Source organism: Neodiprion virginianus, chromosome 4 (assembly GCF_021901495.1).
Source record: "Neodiprion virginianus isolate iyNeoVirg1 chromosome 4, iyNeoVirg1.1, whole genome shotgun sequence".
Lineage (NCBI taxonomy): Eukaryota > Metazoa > Arthropoda > Insecta > Hymenoptera > Diprionidae > Neodiprion > Neodiprion virginianus.
Window position 1 is genome coordinate 35,636,149 of NC_060880.1, and position 18,235 is coordinate 35,654,383.

Sequence of the window (18,235 nt, forward strand, 5' to 3'; positions counted from 1 at the left end):
ACTGCGGCGCCGCGAACTCGTGCAACTATTTTTAATTTAGTCAATTCGCAAGCCTCGCTTAACGCGCCGAGCGGAGATAAAACATCGATAAACTCTCCGACAGCTCGTCTGACAGAAACGCTCGATCATCGTATGGACACTCGGTGCCCTTCGATCCCCTTGGAAATGATTGAATAAATGATGGAGCTTACGTGTCAAGGTCGAAGAAAGCTCGCCATCTTTCACATATATATATATACATACACACACATATATATTTGTACACGCGATATTTCGCTTTATCCAAACGATGTTTTTTCGTCCTTTATTCACCGTCGGTGTAACAACGGCAAGCTCATGGATGTAGAAGTAAAGAGCTGGACTCGAAAAGAATCGGCATCAAAGTTCGCGAACTATGAATTATACCTACATCGCATGTAGGCGTAGAGAGGGCGCGGTTTTTCAGTACGATGCGACTTTCAAGGATGAAAAAAAGAAGAAAAAGTTGTTCAATTTAGCTCTGTCTAGCTCGTTTATTACATGAGACACGTTTTCTCTCTCCGTACTAATGAAAATTAACTCGTTGCCTCGTTGATTTACGGCTCGTGGTAGTTCGGTGAAAATTTGCGGCGAGGTTTAACAGCCGATGTTGCTAATCGGCCACACCGCGATGTACGAACAACTTGAGCAAATGTTTTAGCCGGCGTGTTGCACAAGACATTTGCACCGACACGCATACATGGACCCGGATATTACGTCACAGTCGCAATGCGGCCTCTTACAATTTTAGCTTATCCTCGACCGCGTCGCATCTTTCATTCGCTGTGCACACCCAATTTAAGCTCGAGGATCCTACTTCGAAAGCTCCGAACGCCCCGACACGTGTTCGAAAGAATCTCGCGCATTCCGTTTAGGCATAAATCCTGGAGGGGTGCGTTTCAAATTGCTCGTATTAATTATTGTACGGAACGGAGACGCGGAACTGTTGCCGCAACGTCGGTGTCTCTGGATACTCGGGTTCTTGATGGCGGGCGAATTGTACCGATGAGCTTTCCTGAAAGCTGTTCGTATTACAGCGTGGCTTGATGAGGACTGACGGACTCGAGCTTTAAAAGTAGGTACCTCCTGTATATCTGCTGAGCGTGGCATTAAAGTCAGAACATGGCCGGTTTATCGGAACGCGGAAAAACGGGGCGGGGTTGAAATTCCGAATTTGAATAGTTCCAAAAGCGCTAAATTCCGAATTTTTTTGGTGGCGAAACTTAAAGCAGAGACGCGAAACTTTAAAGAAATATCAAAGTTATGGTTGGCACGAAACCCAAAGCTCAAATTTTCTGAAGGACAAAGTTACGCTCTTCCAGAACGTAACTCCGACGAGTCAAAGTTCCGAAAGTTCGAAAATGAGAAAATTTGAAATTCTGAAGCATCGATTTTCCGAATTATCGAACATTTTCAGTTGCGCGAATTTCTGGCTTGGTGAAATTTCACCACTTTGACCTTTCTTTGTTTTGGATTTTCGATATTTTTTATTCTGGAATCCTGGTCATTCTGATTTTCGGTTTTTCTGATTTTTTACACCAACTACGCTTTGTGAGTGTATTTTAATTTTTCCAATTTTACTCTATCGAAACTTTATTTTTCCAAACTTTGCTCTATCGTAACTTGAATTCTCGAAATTTTGCGCCGTCAGGGTACCGACCATTCGAAACTTTGTTGTGTGATAAAAGTTTGATTACTTTACTTCAAGTTTCGCTACCAAATGATTCGTAATTAGTCGCTTCCGGAGCTTTTCAAATTCGGAACTTCTGCTCCAGAAAAATGAGCTCGGTGGATAAAAGGCACTGCAAACCATTCCGAAGTTTCACCGCGTTTGAGAAAAATTTCTCACTTTTATATTTCAGCGCGAAATTATCAGCCTTCGATTCGCGTTCCGATTCCCGTTTATCTTTACCAATTTTTAAACAAATTTGTCTCGAATAACATAAGTAAGCGGGGGTCTTATTCGATTTCTCGACGTTGGTTAGACGAGCAACGGTATTCGCTGTGATAATTTTTGTACGCATGTGCGCAACTGTAATCATTCGAAGATACTGACTTGGAAGAGGCAACGAGCGTTGGTTCATCTTCAATATTCCATGAGTTCAACCATGCTGCTCTGTTCTAGAACTTTGGTGCTTGGGATCCCTTATGCATAAGTTGTACAATCTATACATACATACCCGAGTTATGCAAACGTACATTTCCCCCCCATTTTCGCTTAATATTTCAGCCCTCTGGTCATGTTTATAAGATGCTTTCTTGGCTCGGGGAGATGCTCCAGATTCTCAAAACTTACGGAGAAAATTTACGCGTATTAAACATTTCAGTTTGTACAAAGTAAACAATAAGACGAGATTAAATAAATTCTGAACTTTAAGAAATTTGGTGTTGAAATTGGCTGGTGCGAATTTCTATTGAACAATTTCCGTGCTCAATTCGACAATTTGGAGTGAAATTTTAAACACCGGTATCAGTTAGACAATCTATTAGAAGTCGGTGTAGAAATATTATTTACAGTGTGAATCTGTTTTTTAAATTCCGACTTTCTTACTTTTCTATTCAAATTTTTCCCCCTGCGTTCGATCGATCAAGCGCGAGGACGATTAATCGATCGTTTTGAATTCAAGGGTAAATTCACGATCACCTAACTAGGCCATTCGCTGTCTGGAAATTGAGTGTAGGTAGCAACGATCTATAGATCTATATACCTGCACGTAACAGCAGTTACGGAACCTTGATGTTTTTCATCACGCAAACGAATCGTTGCCTTCCCGTTTCCCCTCAAGCGAGGAGATATCGCCGTCTGAATAATTGCAAAAGGTTCCTTGATATTACTCCGTCAACTCGGAGCGAAGAAGGGCTCAAAGGTTTCGAGATATCTTCGAGGCGGACAATAAACGCGCGTGCTAATTAAAATTTAGCAATTAAACGAGCAATAAACCGAGCAGTGGAAATTGTAAAAATTCGACCAAATAATTTCAGGGTATAATACTCGATTCGCGAGGGGGCGGGAATTTTCAAACCGTCGAATTACGGACTCGTTCAAAGCTTGTTGATTTGAAAAATGACGCCTACGGCCTGCAGCGCGTATTCGTCCGAAATAAAAAATTCAAGACAATTACTTCTCTCAAAGAGTATACGCACGATTTGAATCAACATTTGCAACGATATTGTTTGGTTACATTGCTGTAATTTCATAACTGACGTGGAAATTTTTCGTTAAAATCGTTTTTTTTCTTTTTTTTTGCCACTGGTACAACTTGGCTTACATTTTTTTTTTTAATCAAGTTCAAATCGAGCGTACAGTATTCGAGAAATTGAATTGTTCTGAATTTTTGATTTCAATTGAACACAAATCATCGCGCGAACGGTTTCGTGCCAAACAAATGAATTTATATTTACTGCGATAAACTTTTTTGATAACAGAAAAGATTGATTTTTTTTCGCTTAAACTTACAATAGAATACTGTAAAACATTTTAAATGATCAATTTCTAAAAATCAGCTTCTTTTCAGCGCGTCAAACGGGTCTCTCCTTTCAAAGGAGACTGTAAAAAGGCATCAAGCACCGCGCAGTTTTTACAGCTCGTTGAAGAAAACGTGTTGAAAAGCGTAAATTACCCCGAGGCTATGATCCTTATCGAACGGCCGGAAGCACGGATGCGTCGTGACAGTTTGTTTTGTCTGTACGTGCACAATCTACGTGTATAATCGCCCGATTACTGGAAGAAGACGAAGAGGAAGGACGAAGTCGAGGAAGAAGGGTTCGTTGTTATACTACGTTATACGGGAACAGGTTGACTTTGTAACTTCGGCTACAAGTTTCGGTCTTCGAACGCAACGTCAATTTGCTTACGAGGCAGCCAACACTCCTGGATCATAAATCACCTCAGACTATAGTTTCCCGTACTCTCTGATTTATGTAGCCAAGGCTAAGCCGAGCCGCTGCGCAATGTCCTTCCATCCTTTGTATACCTAATCCCTCATCGCCGGTACGTGTGACACAAATGTGCACGCGTGTGTTCGCTTAAAACGTACGTCGCAAAATACCGCAAGATACCTTGATCTTAGAAGATTTTTTCGAGATCGTTTAGGATCAGTATCCGACATTCGAGATTCGGAAGTAATCGTGGAGAGATTCGAGAGATCGAGGTTCTAATTACACAAGATACCGGAAGTCGTTCACTGATCCTGAGAGAAATTTTTAGTTCCGGTTACCGCTCAGTCATTGACTATTTTCTATATTTATATTTTATATTATATATTGAAAATGCTTGGTCGAATAAACCGCAATTACCGGGATATAATTATAGAATTTCAGGTAAACCGAACAAACGTGCGCTCGGAAAACAATTTGATTGTAATGACCAAACTTTGGTCCTGGCAACCAAATTTCAAGGTTAATGTACATCCGACCAAACATTATTTTCATGCAACCAAAAAAAGTTTAGTTGATTTTCTAGCGTGCGGAAAACAAAATGCTCTAATAATGTCTAAACTGTTTGAAACCACAATCCCATAGATTTTGTTGCGATTGCAAAATCGGATATACACGGTGAAATTATTTTGAAAAAATTATCGTTTTACTGTAATTTTAAAAAAGTATTAAGGGGGTATTCTAGTGTAGAGGCATGAATTTGAGGTGTTTTTTGAAGTGCTATAAACAAAAAACAAAAAATATTTTTACCATCCATTTTTTTATCAGGCGTTTATTATTATTTCACGATTACAAAAAAAAAAAAAAAACAAGTCAAAAAATACAAAATTGAAAGTGCTATGAGTTGTTGAAGTGGGGGGTACAAAAAAAATGGCGCGCCAATGTTGTCACGATTGCAAGCATTTTCAAAATCAGAAAAAAAAAAAGAAAAAAGATTATTAATCTACATAAATGCAGCTATCGTACTAACTAAAAAAAAGTCGAAAAAAAATTTTTTTTTGCCAAATTACGGCTGTCCGAAAAAATAATACGTTTTTTTTGACTTTTTTGGACGTTTCTGAATTTTTTAAAAATAGTAAAAATTATTATTTCGTTATAATAATAGTTCGTGCGATAGAGACATGTATTGAGAAGATTCTCACCAAATTTCAAGTAAATCGGTTCAATAGAACTTGAGAAATCATGTCAACCGTTTTGAAAAATGTAGTTTTGAGAAAAACGCGTTTAAAGTTTCGAGTAAAATTCGTTCCAGCCGAGCCAGTATTGAAGACGTGTCACTAAAATAGCTATATCTCTGAAAATAATTGAAATTTTGACTTGTCCTTTTAAGGACACATTCTTGAAAGGTTAAGCTTTGAAAATATAAAAAAAAAAAAAATCGATTTTTTCAAATTTCTACACTAGAATACCCCCTTAATTCATTAATTTTGGTAATAAAAAGAAAATACCGTTCTTCCACGAGAATATCTTTGACAAAATTTGTCTACAAACTGACTTTTTTAAAAAGCAAAAATTTTCCTCCGAACGTGGGATTTTCATTGGCGTGTCTACTTTAATCCCCCGAATAAGTAAACGTAACCGAACCCATTACGGTAGGTATAAAAAGTCAGGTCTTGAACTCAGGTGCGTACACTGAATTCCCGAACGATCAACCCCTCGGGAAAAGGTGTCCGTGTCCCGCCGCCCCGTTCGCACATTTATCTCGAATAACGGCGAAAAGGCGCCTTTTTCACTCTCAAGGATAGAGGCTGGATGGAAGGGAAAGAAGCTGCAGGATTGGGACGTGAGGCAGGCAGCGCGGCTGATTTCGCGAAGCACCCGGTTCATCACGATCCTCTTTTCACCGGCAGTGCAGCCACGGTTTATTGCAAGCCAGTTAAACGAGCTGCAGGGGGGAAAATCAAGCGATCCATGAAAGCTCGGATTGCAGCTGCAGTCCGTGCCCTCATAGATCCTGCTGATCTGGTCGAAAGGAAGGGAGAGAAAAGCAGACTCGATTCTTTCTGTCGTAGCGAGCTGAACCTTGGACAAGGCAGGTGTACCACACTGAGAAAAATTTCATTTGTTACAGGATCTAGAAAAATTCAGTAAAACAGGTATCGTTGAAAAAAGTGAATACTGTTGGAATTAGGAAAAACGAGGTAAGCCTAAACATTTTGCGCTATCGTCGATCCTTTTTTGGTCATTGCAACGCGAAATCAGTCTCTGAGGTTTACTCTACTTTTTTAATTAAATTGTTTGGTGTTTAGTTGAGTTGCAAGAAAATATAGCAACAGTGATCGTAATGAGAAAGAATAGTAACGGATACTAGATTTTCCGGTAATAGTCACAAAATTAATTTTCATTTTCTACCTAGAAGTATATTTTTCGATTGTGGTAAAAAATGAAAATATTTGAGGACCGAGCGGTAACCGGAACTAAAAATTTCTCTCAGTGCAGTTATCGACACGTTCAGACCCATTCATCGGACCGTTTACTTTCAAAATTTATAACTCGACGGCACAAATTGTGGATTTCTCGATGACTAAAATCAATTGCTGGAGATTTCGACCCTGGGAATTTGTTTTTTGATCATTTTAGAAGCAAGGATCGAACAGATACAACGAAAAAAGTTCGATAACTGGAACACTCGCCTCGGTAAAGTTTTTCCTTTTCTCAACCAACTCTCGGCACTGGATGTTATTCTACAACGGGAAAAGAAAACGACGCTGAGGTTCTTCCAGGTTCCAGGTCGAATCCGCCTATGAAAGCTTACTCTTTCATTTCCCGTCAATTTCCGCATTAGGGCACTCGATCACAGAGCTTTCTACCCTTCGCGTCACCGCTTCCGTCAAGTGAGAAAAGAAAATAAGTGGAAGAAGAAGAAGAAGAAGAAGAAGAAGAAAGACGGAGCCGAAAAAATTGACGCGAGAATTTCCTCCGACTCGCGGGCAAAATTTTGACCCGTTTGCCGTTTTCGTTTTTGCGAAAATTCCGTCGAACTCTTTTTTATTAATTTCCTCCTATATTCACTTACCCGTCTCTGCGGTGTCTCCGTCATGTTTCGGCACTTCAACTTCATAACCTAACCGGGCACTTAGGTTATACCTCGACGTTTCGCTCGTCATCCCGAAAGGTTTCGAGACCCCCGCGAAAGCTAAGCTTGCAGCGAGGCGCGTGGAAACTCCGGCACTTCCAGCTCGGCGCCACCCTTCAATTTGTGTCACTCAGATGAAGGAGAAGCTCGCACACCACGTGCGTTATTGCCTATCCAACCTAACGTCACCTAACGTCACTTAATCAACCTCCGACCCCCTGACCACATTCTATTAACTATTACCTGAATTGTTCCCCGTTAATCGAGGGAGAGAAATTTCACCGAAGGTCCCTGACGCCCGTTATTATTTACGATACAGGCACGACTGCGTATTGTTAAGAAAATCCGTACATCGGGGCTTTTATAATACAGAAATTGTGCGAAATTCGCTGTCGTGTCTGGAGAAAAATTTACAGTCAATTAAACAGGGTGAATTCCTCGGTATAAATTATTATTATAAATCAATTTTGTTTTAGAAAAATATGTATTAAATGTATATATATATATTTACGTTGGTATGTAAGACAACACTTTGATTTTTCCACCGCAGTATTTGGTGAAATGAGATATCGATAAGCAAGCATCGTTTGTAAGAAACCCGGCATATCAATAACACATGATTGGCCGATTATCCTTTCCCGGGTTTTGAAATGCAAACGATACAAATGTGTAATGTGGAATCGAAGGCGGTGGAATCTCTGAATATTTCTATCCGCGCCTTCGCTTATTGTTAGTCAAACTTATTGTTAGATATATGTGTATGTGGTATAAACGTGACCTGTTTCAATTGTTTCAATAAATATATGCGGATTATATGTATTCTGGTATATAAGGCGTTAATTAAGCGAGATATTGGGTAAATCGGTTTTGCGACTTGGAAGTAAGTCTTTAAATTTTTTAAGAAATCCTTCGGCTCTGGCGAGCCGCATCTGCTACCATTTCTTCTCCCAGTTTACATGTCAATTTTTTTTTTTCAAAATTTATCAATGTTTTATATTTTAGGATTTTTTTTTTTTCGAGCTTTTCTCAAAACTTTTTCATTTCTCCGCAAAGCACTGTCAGTATCAGATTTTTAACTCCGTCGTCACCGAGATAATCGCGGAAGTTTGTCGGACAGACTCTTTCTTTTCCATGGCGATGAGAAAATATCGCGAAAAAACCGTTTTTCCGTCTTATTTTTGTTTCTCCGTGAAATTTTCATCCGCGACTCGTGCGAAAATGATCAAATGCCCGAAGCAAGAACCGAAGCGATCGATCATCCGCGAACGGGAGTTGAAACTCCGAAGGTACACAGACGAGCGATCTGTGCCGTATAATAGTGAGAATGTTAAGATCGGCGATGATAACTTCGATCATATTTCACGCCCGATCCTTATATTCGACGGTTATATATCACACGTGCGGTAATTTACAACGAAGTAGAAATTTTTTTTTACATTCTCCTTCTCTTCCTTTCATCCTTTTTGCGGTTTCCCGAGCGCCGCGTGAACAAAGCCGGTTTTAGAACAGTCACGGGGATGCCGATCGTTTGAATGGGAAACGCGCATGATGTATGAGCCCCGGACCGCGATGAGGTACATACGTCAGTTTTTTCAAATCTACCTTATACCTCCCACATCCAGCGCGTCTGGGGGATGAAAAGACGCGGTTAATGTTCCCGGAATTCAATTCACATATCATCACCCCGTAATCATGATCTCCTGGCGCGTCACTCGGCGCCCTCAGGATTTAATATACGTATACAGCCGCAGCAGCCCGGCGCCTGGGTTAATTTCCCGTAAAAGAGGTAAAAAAAAAAAAAACAAAAAAAAAAAAAAAACGAAAAAAGAGAAACAAAAAAACTAAGCAATAACGAACGGCGTAATTCACCCCGAAAATTATCCCCGCTCGCGGATCTACGTCTGGAATATTTTTTTGGTTAAACATACTACATACATACATATACATATATATATATATATGTGCAAGAAAACCGCCCGAGCAGATAATTAATTACCATGCGGGAGTAAAAATTTCACCGATATAACCCCGGGTTATTGCCAGAAATTGCTTGCTCAGGTATCGGGAACGAAACGTCCAGGGTAAATGTGTACACGTATTAACGGATCCGTTAACTTTCGTCGAGTTCTTTTTTAATGTAGAGTCGAAATTTTTATCGGGCTACAGATAGGTATGATAATCCTTTAATTCTCGGGCCCTTATAGACCTCGCCATGATCAATTTTATCATCTTTTCGAATCGGATCTCCGACATTGAGTTGGAATTCTGATCTTTTCCGATCGTGAAATTCATTTCAATGCGAGTCCTCAAGATCTGCAAAAAATAAAGAAAAAAAAAAATATAAATAAAAATCGAAACGTCCGTTTCGACATTTTCATCGTTTTCCGTGCGCATGCGAAGGGTTAAAAAATAAACGTTTTCTTATTTTTTTTTCTCTCTCTCTGTCTCGCTTTGTTCGAAGAAGTTAGTCGCTTCGGAATGTAATCTCAAATTTTGTAAAGTATACGATGAAGACGAGATGAGAATTAAATTTGTATGAATATTGAAAAGATACAGAGTGTATTCGGAAAATTTTACTTTCAATATACATGCGATAATTTTTATTGAAGAAACGCGATGATCGGGCAATTCAAAATCTCTCTCTCTCTCTCTCTCTCTCTAACTTCTCTAGAACGGGGAAGGTTTTCCGGAATAACACGTGATACGACGCCGAAAACACCGACGCAGAATAGCTCCGTTTTTTTGCATAGCCTCTCGGAGAATGAACGCCAGCGAGAGAAATCCCGGAGCAGATCCTCGGCCTATTACACCGACCGCGGGAAATAAAAGCGGTCGGAGATCGTATCGAGGGGCAAAGAAAGGGAAGAGGAAAAGAGAAAAAGAAAAAAAAAAAAAAAAAACAGAGTTAAATACTCGCTAATTACGAGACGGGAGAAAATTGGTTCCCTTCGCGCTTGCAAGAAGTCGTTTTCCTTTTCCTTTTCTTTTTATTCTTCTTCTTCGTGATTCTTCGTTTCGTCCGTTACGGAAACAAGAGGTGTACAAGAGGAGAAACGAGCGAGGAGAAGCTTCTAACTAAGTACAGAAATAAAAGTCGTATTAATGGAATTTCATTTACGTGTGCGGGCGGCGTGATTCTCGATTTCGGTTGCCGTATACAAAGGCCTTTGTTAACCTGCGGCGGGAGCTTCTGAAGTGACGAACCGCTCTGTGCTTGCAGCTTAGCTTACCTATTCCAAAAACGAACCGTCGAGGCACCCTGCCGTCGACCAATTTGTTAAACGAATCACGCTTGTTGCAAACGTCGATTCCTCGAAGCAAACTAAAAGTTAAGGCACGAGTCTTCTTCATTCGTTATCCCAACGAACAACCGGGCCGAAAGCTTCTTCTGTAAATTGCTGGGAAACAGGGGCGGAAAATCCTGCGTGCAGAGGTGCAAGAATTTAATCCTTCAAATTCGTATATCGTAAGGTAACATTTATCGTATACGGATGATATTTATGCCATTGTAGACACAGGGCAATCCATTCTCACAGCAGCGTGATAGAATGTGAAACGGAATTTACGGATGAAAGAGAACGTGGTTTTTTTTTTTTTTGTTTTTCTTCTTTTTTTACTATCTACTTCTATTCCTCTCTTCATTTCGCTGCTCGGGCTTTCAAAACGTATTTTGTCTGAGCACCTGGATTTCAACGAGTCAGCAGCTGTCGTTTAGCAAAAACGGTTCAACAATACCTACGCGCTCGCTTTTAGCTCTCCTCCTCTCACTTTACTTTTATTCTCTTCCATTATTTTGAATTTTTCATCTATGTATAATGTATACATATGTACATATATATGTGACTAGATAGATGCCATATGTGCAGCAAAGAATAAGGTCCAGCCGTACGAAGAAACGTCGCAATTTTGTCGCTCACCTATCTACCTATCTACATATGTATACAGATGTGCTTTCCGCACTCGAATGAAAAAGAAATAGAAGAAACTCCATACGAGAAGCTCCTGCGTATAAATCGGCCATCGGATCGATGGACATTTTCTTTTCTCAATCTTGGAGGCGACGATTTTCGTTTACGTCATCTTTTCTTGTGAAAATATCCTCAAAGCTTCGTCCAAAGTGCATTATAAGTATGTATCTACGTATTAGGCGTACGTGTAAGCTGTCACACACAAGCAACTTTTTGCCCCGCTAAATCCTACGGATAAATAATCCGGCCGTTCCTTTCTACTTGCACTGACCAGAGAAATTGTGATAATGATTCGGCTACTCCGTGCAACTCTTTCAAACACACGTTTTATCTTACAGGTATAATTTGCTATTTTGGATTTAAAAATTAACAGCCACCCGCGTGAGTCAAATACAATTCTCTCGACCGATGGTGCAGATGTTTTTGATAAGGACGATTACAGTGAGAAAAATTCAGTAAAACAGGTATCGTTGAAAAAAACTGTTTAAATATTGTTGGAATTACGAAAAACGAGGTGCGCCTAAACATTTTGCGCTATCGTCGATCCTTTTTTGGTAATCGCAACGCAAAATCAGTTTCTGAGGCTTACTCTACTTTTTTAGTTAAACAAGGCTTTAACGTCAATTTATCGTTGCACAAGCGTTAAATTTTCGCAACAGCGATCGTAACGAGAAAGAATAGTAACGGATACCAGACTTTCCGGTAAAAGCTAGAAAACTAATTTTCATTTTCTACCTAGAACTATATTTTTCGATTTTGGTAAAGGACTGAGCGGTAACCGGAACTAAAAATTTCTCTCGGTGTACACGATCCATTCGTCGTCAAAAACGGCCCTTATTTTCAGGCCCAATGAAACAGCGCAAGCCTAGTTGAATTATCTACTTGGACGTAAATTCGAGTGAGTTAAGAAGATCGCCGGAACGAGGTCCGAGGATACATCGAATTGAATATCGGACGATTTCCTACCTGTAAGTGATAAACGCGAAGACCAGCGCTACAAGGGAGAGACTTCCTCCCAAAACCACGATCAGGCTGAGGGCTCCGTCTTGGTCCAGGGCGCCGCCAATCCCCCCGGAAATTCCTCCCCCCGCCAATCCCTTCGCCTGAGGGAAGCCGTGCACAACCCCCGTGTAAAGAGTCTCCATCTCGTGTAAATTGATCGGCTTCAATTCGTCATCTGAAATTTAAATGATCGAGAAAATTGGCGTGTAACGAGTATTTATAAGGAGACGTTTCGAAGTGCCCCGTTTTTAGGGATTTCGCGTGTGGTGGAAAGAGTGTATAAAGATTGGAAAAACAAGTGTACCGCAGTATCGAATTTTCGAAACTTAGAACGGCCAGAATATAGAAAGCATCGCAATGTACAGAATCATTGGAACGAGTGAAAATATAGCAGACTAAAAATGATTCAACATCGGGGCTTCAATGTTTTCACCGCGTTCATCCACTTTGTAAATTTAGAAGATTCTACAGATATTCGCGTCTTTGAAAACCCGACATTGTGATTCTTTAATTTTCCGATCTTTCGAAATTTTCACACCCTGGATCTGAAATAAATGCTCGATCCCAAATTGACGGTGTAAATGTTCCTCGTGCATCTCGAAGCAATAATTGAACGATATTAAATTGTCTAAAGATATAATAAATCGCAGGTAGAATATAACGGTCAGGAATAAAAAAGCAGCGTGGAATTGTAATAAATCATTCTCTCTCTCTCTCTCTCTCTCTCTCTCTCTCTACTACAAAGCTATGAATAGCCGGTGCAGGACGTTTCAGGAACTGGATAAAAGGCCCCAATCGAAGGAAAAGGAGCACAGGTGGTACCTATATACCTCTAGATATAGCTTTTGGAAGGGAGATCGAGCGGCCGAGAAATATTGCCAATAGATTCGATTGCTCCTTCGTCGAACGTTGCGTGACGTGTAGGAAAAATTGGGGGGGGGGGGGGGTGAGGAAAAGGGTTGGTTATCTTTGCGATGATAAAGATTATCGGAACGCGCGGCGCGGAAATATCGTATTGATGTGGCCGGATCGGGAGTTGCAGGCCATTGTGAAAGGGTTTCTTTGTCAAGTTCGATATTACAGCGTCGAGATTACTCCGGCTCCCATTATAACATACGTACATATTATATATACATACATACGTACTAGGACCGTTCGCTTTTCGCTAAAAATTACCAAAACTAATCGATTTTCGATCATTATTTGCCCGATTAATCGAACGCCTCGATTATTTTACCTCGTAATCGGCTTTTTATTTTACTCCCACGAACGACGAAATACTAAGATTCCTATTTTCTAACAATAAGTGAAAGATAAATGAATATTTTCGCCATAAATTATCGAAAAACTTTTCCGCTATTAAGACTACGCGCCTACTATTTACGAAATGTTGGTTTCAAATGCAGCGTTTCAGAAAAAAATACGAAACAATCGATTAATTTTTACCGAGTCAATCGAGTCGTGTTCGATTATTTTTTTTTTTTTTTTTTGGATCCGATTAATCGATGCGTAGATTATTTCGCGCCGGTTTTAAAAAGTTTCAGGGAACCCATCGCGAAGGGATTACTTCGCGCAATTCCGTTACAACGTTTGTTTCGCGAGGGTATAATTTTATTGACTTTCGCGAACTGAATATAACACATCAACAGTCGTTTTACTTCCGCAATGTTTTACTTAAACTGATCTTTTTCTTTCCTTCTTTCTTTCCTTTTTTCATCCCTCCAGCCACATCTTCGGAAAAAAAAACAAAATCAACCCCTGAAATAATAAGGGAAGGTAAAAAGAAGGCGAAAAATCTTTTTAGGATAAAATATCCCGACAGACTACTGACTTTTTCTTTCGTTTTCTGCTCCAAACTCCGTCGACTATACATAATGTATGTAACTCGGGTGGAAGGCGTATAACGTGAAACGAAAATTCATAGAACATCGCAGGATATAACGCTATATGATATTATATTTATCCGCAGAGTTGAAAAAATACCTCACAAAATTCAAAAGCAATTATACATTTTTCTCGTCGTTTTTTCCTCTTGCAATCAAACAGAGAAAACAAACAAAAGTTGTTTTGTTCATCCTCCTCTCGTTCCTTTTCCCCTTGTTTTTCTTCGAACGAACCGTATTAACGTAACGCAACGAAATTGAACCTTCTCGCATTTTTATTACGAGCTCCTTTTCTCCGGCTCTGAGGGAGATTTTTTCTAATGTTTTTTTTTTCCCTGTTTTATTTTCAAATCTTGCAATTTCCGTTCACCAGCCGAGTCTGTTTTTGCCTTGCACGTTTTAACGAATATTTCCTCTTTATTTTTTGTCCTTACCTTTCCTTACCTTTCCTTCCGCTTCTTCGCACCGCCAATTAACCACTCGGTTGTTTAATTACCAAGCCAAAAGTTACGATATGGAAGTTACACAGTTTTAATTATCGGAAGCAGCCCCCGAAAAACTTTTCCAATATTTCTTCCCGTCGCCAGTTTTACGACCCTGGGATGCATAAAAAGTCTGTTTCTCCTTTTTGCTTTTCGTTTTTTATTTCTCTCTCAGTTACACGTATACGTATATCTGTCAAATACAAAAATTGGCGGTGAGAGTGTAGCGGAAAATGATTAAAAAATCGTTGAAATTTTCAAACTCATTAACACCGTCTTCGCTTATTTGTTTACTTCTTTATTTTACAACGATGTTGTGATTTCTGTTCACAAATTATGCGTGATCTTCTTGTAAATACGAGTATCGGGCATTGAAATTGGCTGCTACGCGGCTAGTCGATCAAACGGGTCGTCTCGGGAGGAAAATTCGAATTCGAATTCCATTCGAAGGACAATTCGGATCAGTATTAGGCGATACTAGAACAGGAAATTCAATCCTGATACCCGGGATCGGTGCGATTAGAGCACTCGCTTCGCGTCGGGGGAAAAAAAAAATTGCATGCAAGGTACATCGAGGCACGTGCGGAATTCCAATTGTACAATTGTACGCGAGGTGAGTTTTCATCGAGGAATTATGAGGAAACGAGAGGAGGTAGTAGAAAAAATAGGAACATTTCTGCAAATAGTTGAAATTTATTTTCTCAACGAAGCGATTAATTAAGCTTTATTATAATGCAAGAGTTCAGGTCGCTTACCATGCGAATTAGATCGAGAGCCAACGGTCGAACTTCAAGAACATAAAACGAAAGAAATTTTCACCCTAAAAGAAAGTTCGCACCTCTCGCGATACTTTTTATTCAAAAAATTGGCAATTTTTCCCCGCCCTCTGCACGTGTCGGTTAAACAATTATCAGCACGTTTTCGCATAAGATCCGTTACTTTTCAAAAATTGAACCTGTTATTATCGTGGAATCTAGGAAAAATTGTGAGAAGTGAAAAAAGAGAGAAAAAAAAAAAAAAACGAGATTCGACCAAGATGTTATTTACAATCTACCGCAATTAAGACGCGACGAAAATGAAGTAAAATTTAATTCTCGCGTAATTTTCCCGCTTCGTGTATTTTTTTTTTTTTTTTTTTTTGTAAAATTCCCGCGAACGCGACCGTTTTCTCAGACGTTGGTGGAAAAATTTTCCCCAAACCTCGAGCGCATCGACGAATCGGAACGAAAAGCCGCGAGTGTCGGCTGTGCGGTTGGCGTGCGACGCGCTACTGAAGCCTGTATCGCGTTTCCCCAAGTTCATCGTGCGCATGTTCATTCGGAAGTGGACAGAGAGACCGACACGTCTGACTGCCAGACATGCCGACGCACCTACAGGGACCTGCATGCACACATACCAGGAGCGCGAGAATTCCGCGCTTCGTCGCATCGCCGGCGTCGAATTCGAAGGACAAGTTTTCAACTCTCAAAGTCAAAGACGTGCGTCGCGATTTTCGAATTAGAATAAATTACGCTCGATTGTGGGCGATCTTTTCTGAAGAAAAACAAAACAAAATAAATATTCTCCATTTTTTCACTCGAATTTTAGTTACTTAAACGGCTTCTCTCCCCGAACTTAATTCTGTCGGTGAAAACCGACAGCTGAAACGAGTTTCACGAAGTTTGAAAGCTTTCATTTCCGTCATCGCGATTACTTTTCAACTCTGAGAGAGAAACTGATTTCTTTTCTTTTTTTTGTTTGTTTGTTTGTTTTTTTGTTTTTTGTTCCACTGAAATAATCCACAACGCGTGTCTTTCTATTCTTAAGAGAAGGCTCCGGGTGCTCTGGTCGGTTTCAAAGTTGACGTACCTGCACATATATCTTAATATATATAAATCTCGTGTCACGATGTTTGTCCTCAATGGACTCCTAAACCACTTAACCGATTATAATAAAATACGCACACCATGTGCAGTTCGATCCAACTTGAGAGATAGGATAGTTTAAATCTCAAATTATAGTCGCAATTATAATATATTGCTAATTATTTGTCTGTTATTATTTGACAGTCACAATTATCTGTTAACTCCGAATGATTCTAACAGATGTCGATACCTTTCGACTGGGTTGAGTAAGTAATCAATAGATGGCGCTGCTGTGGTAAATCTACGAACGTGTCATATAAGCTACATTTTAACAGCATAACTAGCAACCCATCCCGGCTTCGCACGGGCATATAATATTATAATAAAAGAAAATACACAATGTTTACAGTGAGTTTCTAGAAAAATAACATTTATATTATTACTTAATATTATTATATGCCCGTGCGAAGCCGGGATGGGCTGCTAGTATATATATATATATCTCCAAATAGCTAAGTCTACGTATCTCAAACGCAAAAAGGGCTTGACAGCCCCATTCTATATTCACATTTCTGAAGAAAAACACTCCAATGCGTTTTTATTTCAGGCTGAAATAAAGAAATGGCACGGACTCTACGAATTTGCTACACTGAGAAAAATTTCATTTGTTACAGTAACTAGAAAAATTCAGTAAAACAGTTATCCTTTAAAAAAACTGTTTTGAATATCGTTGGAACTAGAAAAATTCGAGGTACGCCTAACCATTTTGCGCTATTGTCGATCCTTTTTTGGTTATTGCAACGCTAAATCAATTTCTGAGGTTTACTCTACTTTTTTAGTTAAACAAGGCTTCAACGTCAATTTATCGTCGCACAAGCATTCAATTTTCGCAACAGTTGCAAGAAAATCTAGCAACAGTGATCGTAATGAGAAAGAATAGTAACGGATATTAGACATTTCGGTAACAGCTAGAAAACTAATTTTCATTTTCTACCTAGAACTATAATTTTGGAAATAAAATTTTCTCTCAGTGTATCGCGATTTTGTAGAATCCGTACCATTTCTTTATTTCTGCGTCAAACGAAAACCTGTTCTAGTGTTTTTGTTCAGAATTGTGTATAGAACAGGAGTGGTGAGCCCTTTTTCGCGTTTCAGAAACGTGGACTTATTGTTAAACATTTTCGATGCACGAAAGATAGCAGATTTTATTGAACTCACCTTTTTTATTTAGGGGTCCGCGATGATTCGTCGGAATTAGAGACGGGGAATAATAATATCGGTATAACCCTTAAAGTAGGTCGGTCGTGGAAATTAAAAAGGGGAAGGTCTGACCTCGGTCGAATTCCTGTCGGAGAGATGCGTTAATTGCCTGTACTTTACTTCTATGCCTATAACAGAACCGCTCTGTTTCTCTCCCAGACGAAAGTGTAACGAGAAACTCTGCGAACCACGACCAAGGTGCCCTAAAATTCGTCGGAACAAACTCGGCTGTCCGTCGATTCCGTTGATTTGTTTTCCTTGTTAATTATCCGGAAAGTGCGCAGTGGAAGAGTAAAATATAAGAAATTTTCAGTTCCGGTTACCCTCAGTCCTTAACTTATACTTTAATTTCTTACCACAATCGAGGAATATAGTTCTAGGTAGAAAATGAAAATTAGTTTTATAGCTGTTACCGGAAAGTCTAGTATCCGTTACTATTCTTTCTCGTTACGATCGCTGTTGCGAAAATTTAACGCTTGTGCAACGATAAATTGACGTTAAAGCCTTGTTTAACTAAAAAAGCAGAGTAAACCTCAGAAACTGATTTTGGGTTTCAATAACCAAAAAAGGATCGACGATAGCGCAAAATGTTTACGCGTACCTCGTTTTTCTTAATTCCAACAATATTCAAACAGTTTTTTCAACGATACCTGTTTTACTGAATTTTTCTAGTTACTGTAACAAATGAAATTTTTTCTCAGTGTATGAAAAAGAATCCTTGAGATCGACGGAAGTTTTTTTTTCTCTCTCTTTTCAATCGTGCATT

General features: G+C 39.5%; 1 protein-coding gene and 1 long non-coding RNA gene across 2 annotated transcripts in view; one reads left to right on the forward strand and one right to left on the reverse strand.

The window, feature by feature from the left end:
- Window positions 1-15,621, reverse strand: part of LOC124302470 (cadherin EGF LAG seven-pass G-type receptor 1-like) — an 80,242-nt gene extending 64,621 nt beyond the window's left edge. Inside the window, exons 1-2 of the mRNA XM_046758696.1 lie at window positions 15,121-15,621; window positions 11,965-12,175 (exon numbers count right to left, since the gene is read on the reverse strand). Coding sequence (XP_046614652.1) covers window positions 11,965-12,143 — 179 coding nt within the window. The 5' untranslated portion in view covers window positions 12,144-12,175; window positions 15,121-15,621. The remainder of the gene's footprint in view (window positions 1-11,964; window positions 12,176-15,120) is intronic.
- LOC124302485 (uncharacterized) overlaps window positions 1-18,235 on the forward strand; it is a 116,635-nt gene that overhangs the window by 67,608 nt on the left and 30,792 nt on the right. The window lies entirely within an intron of this gene.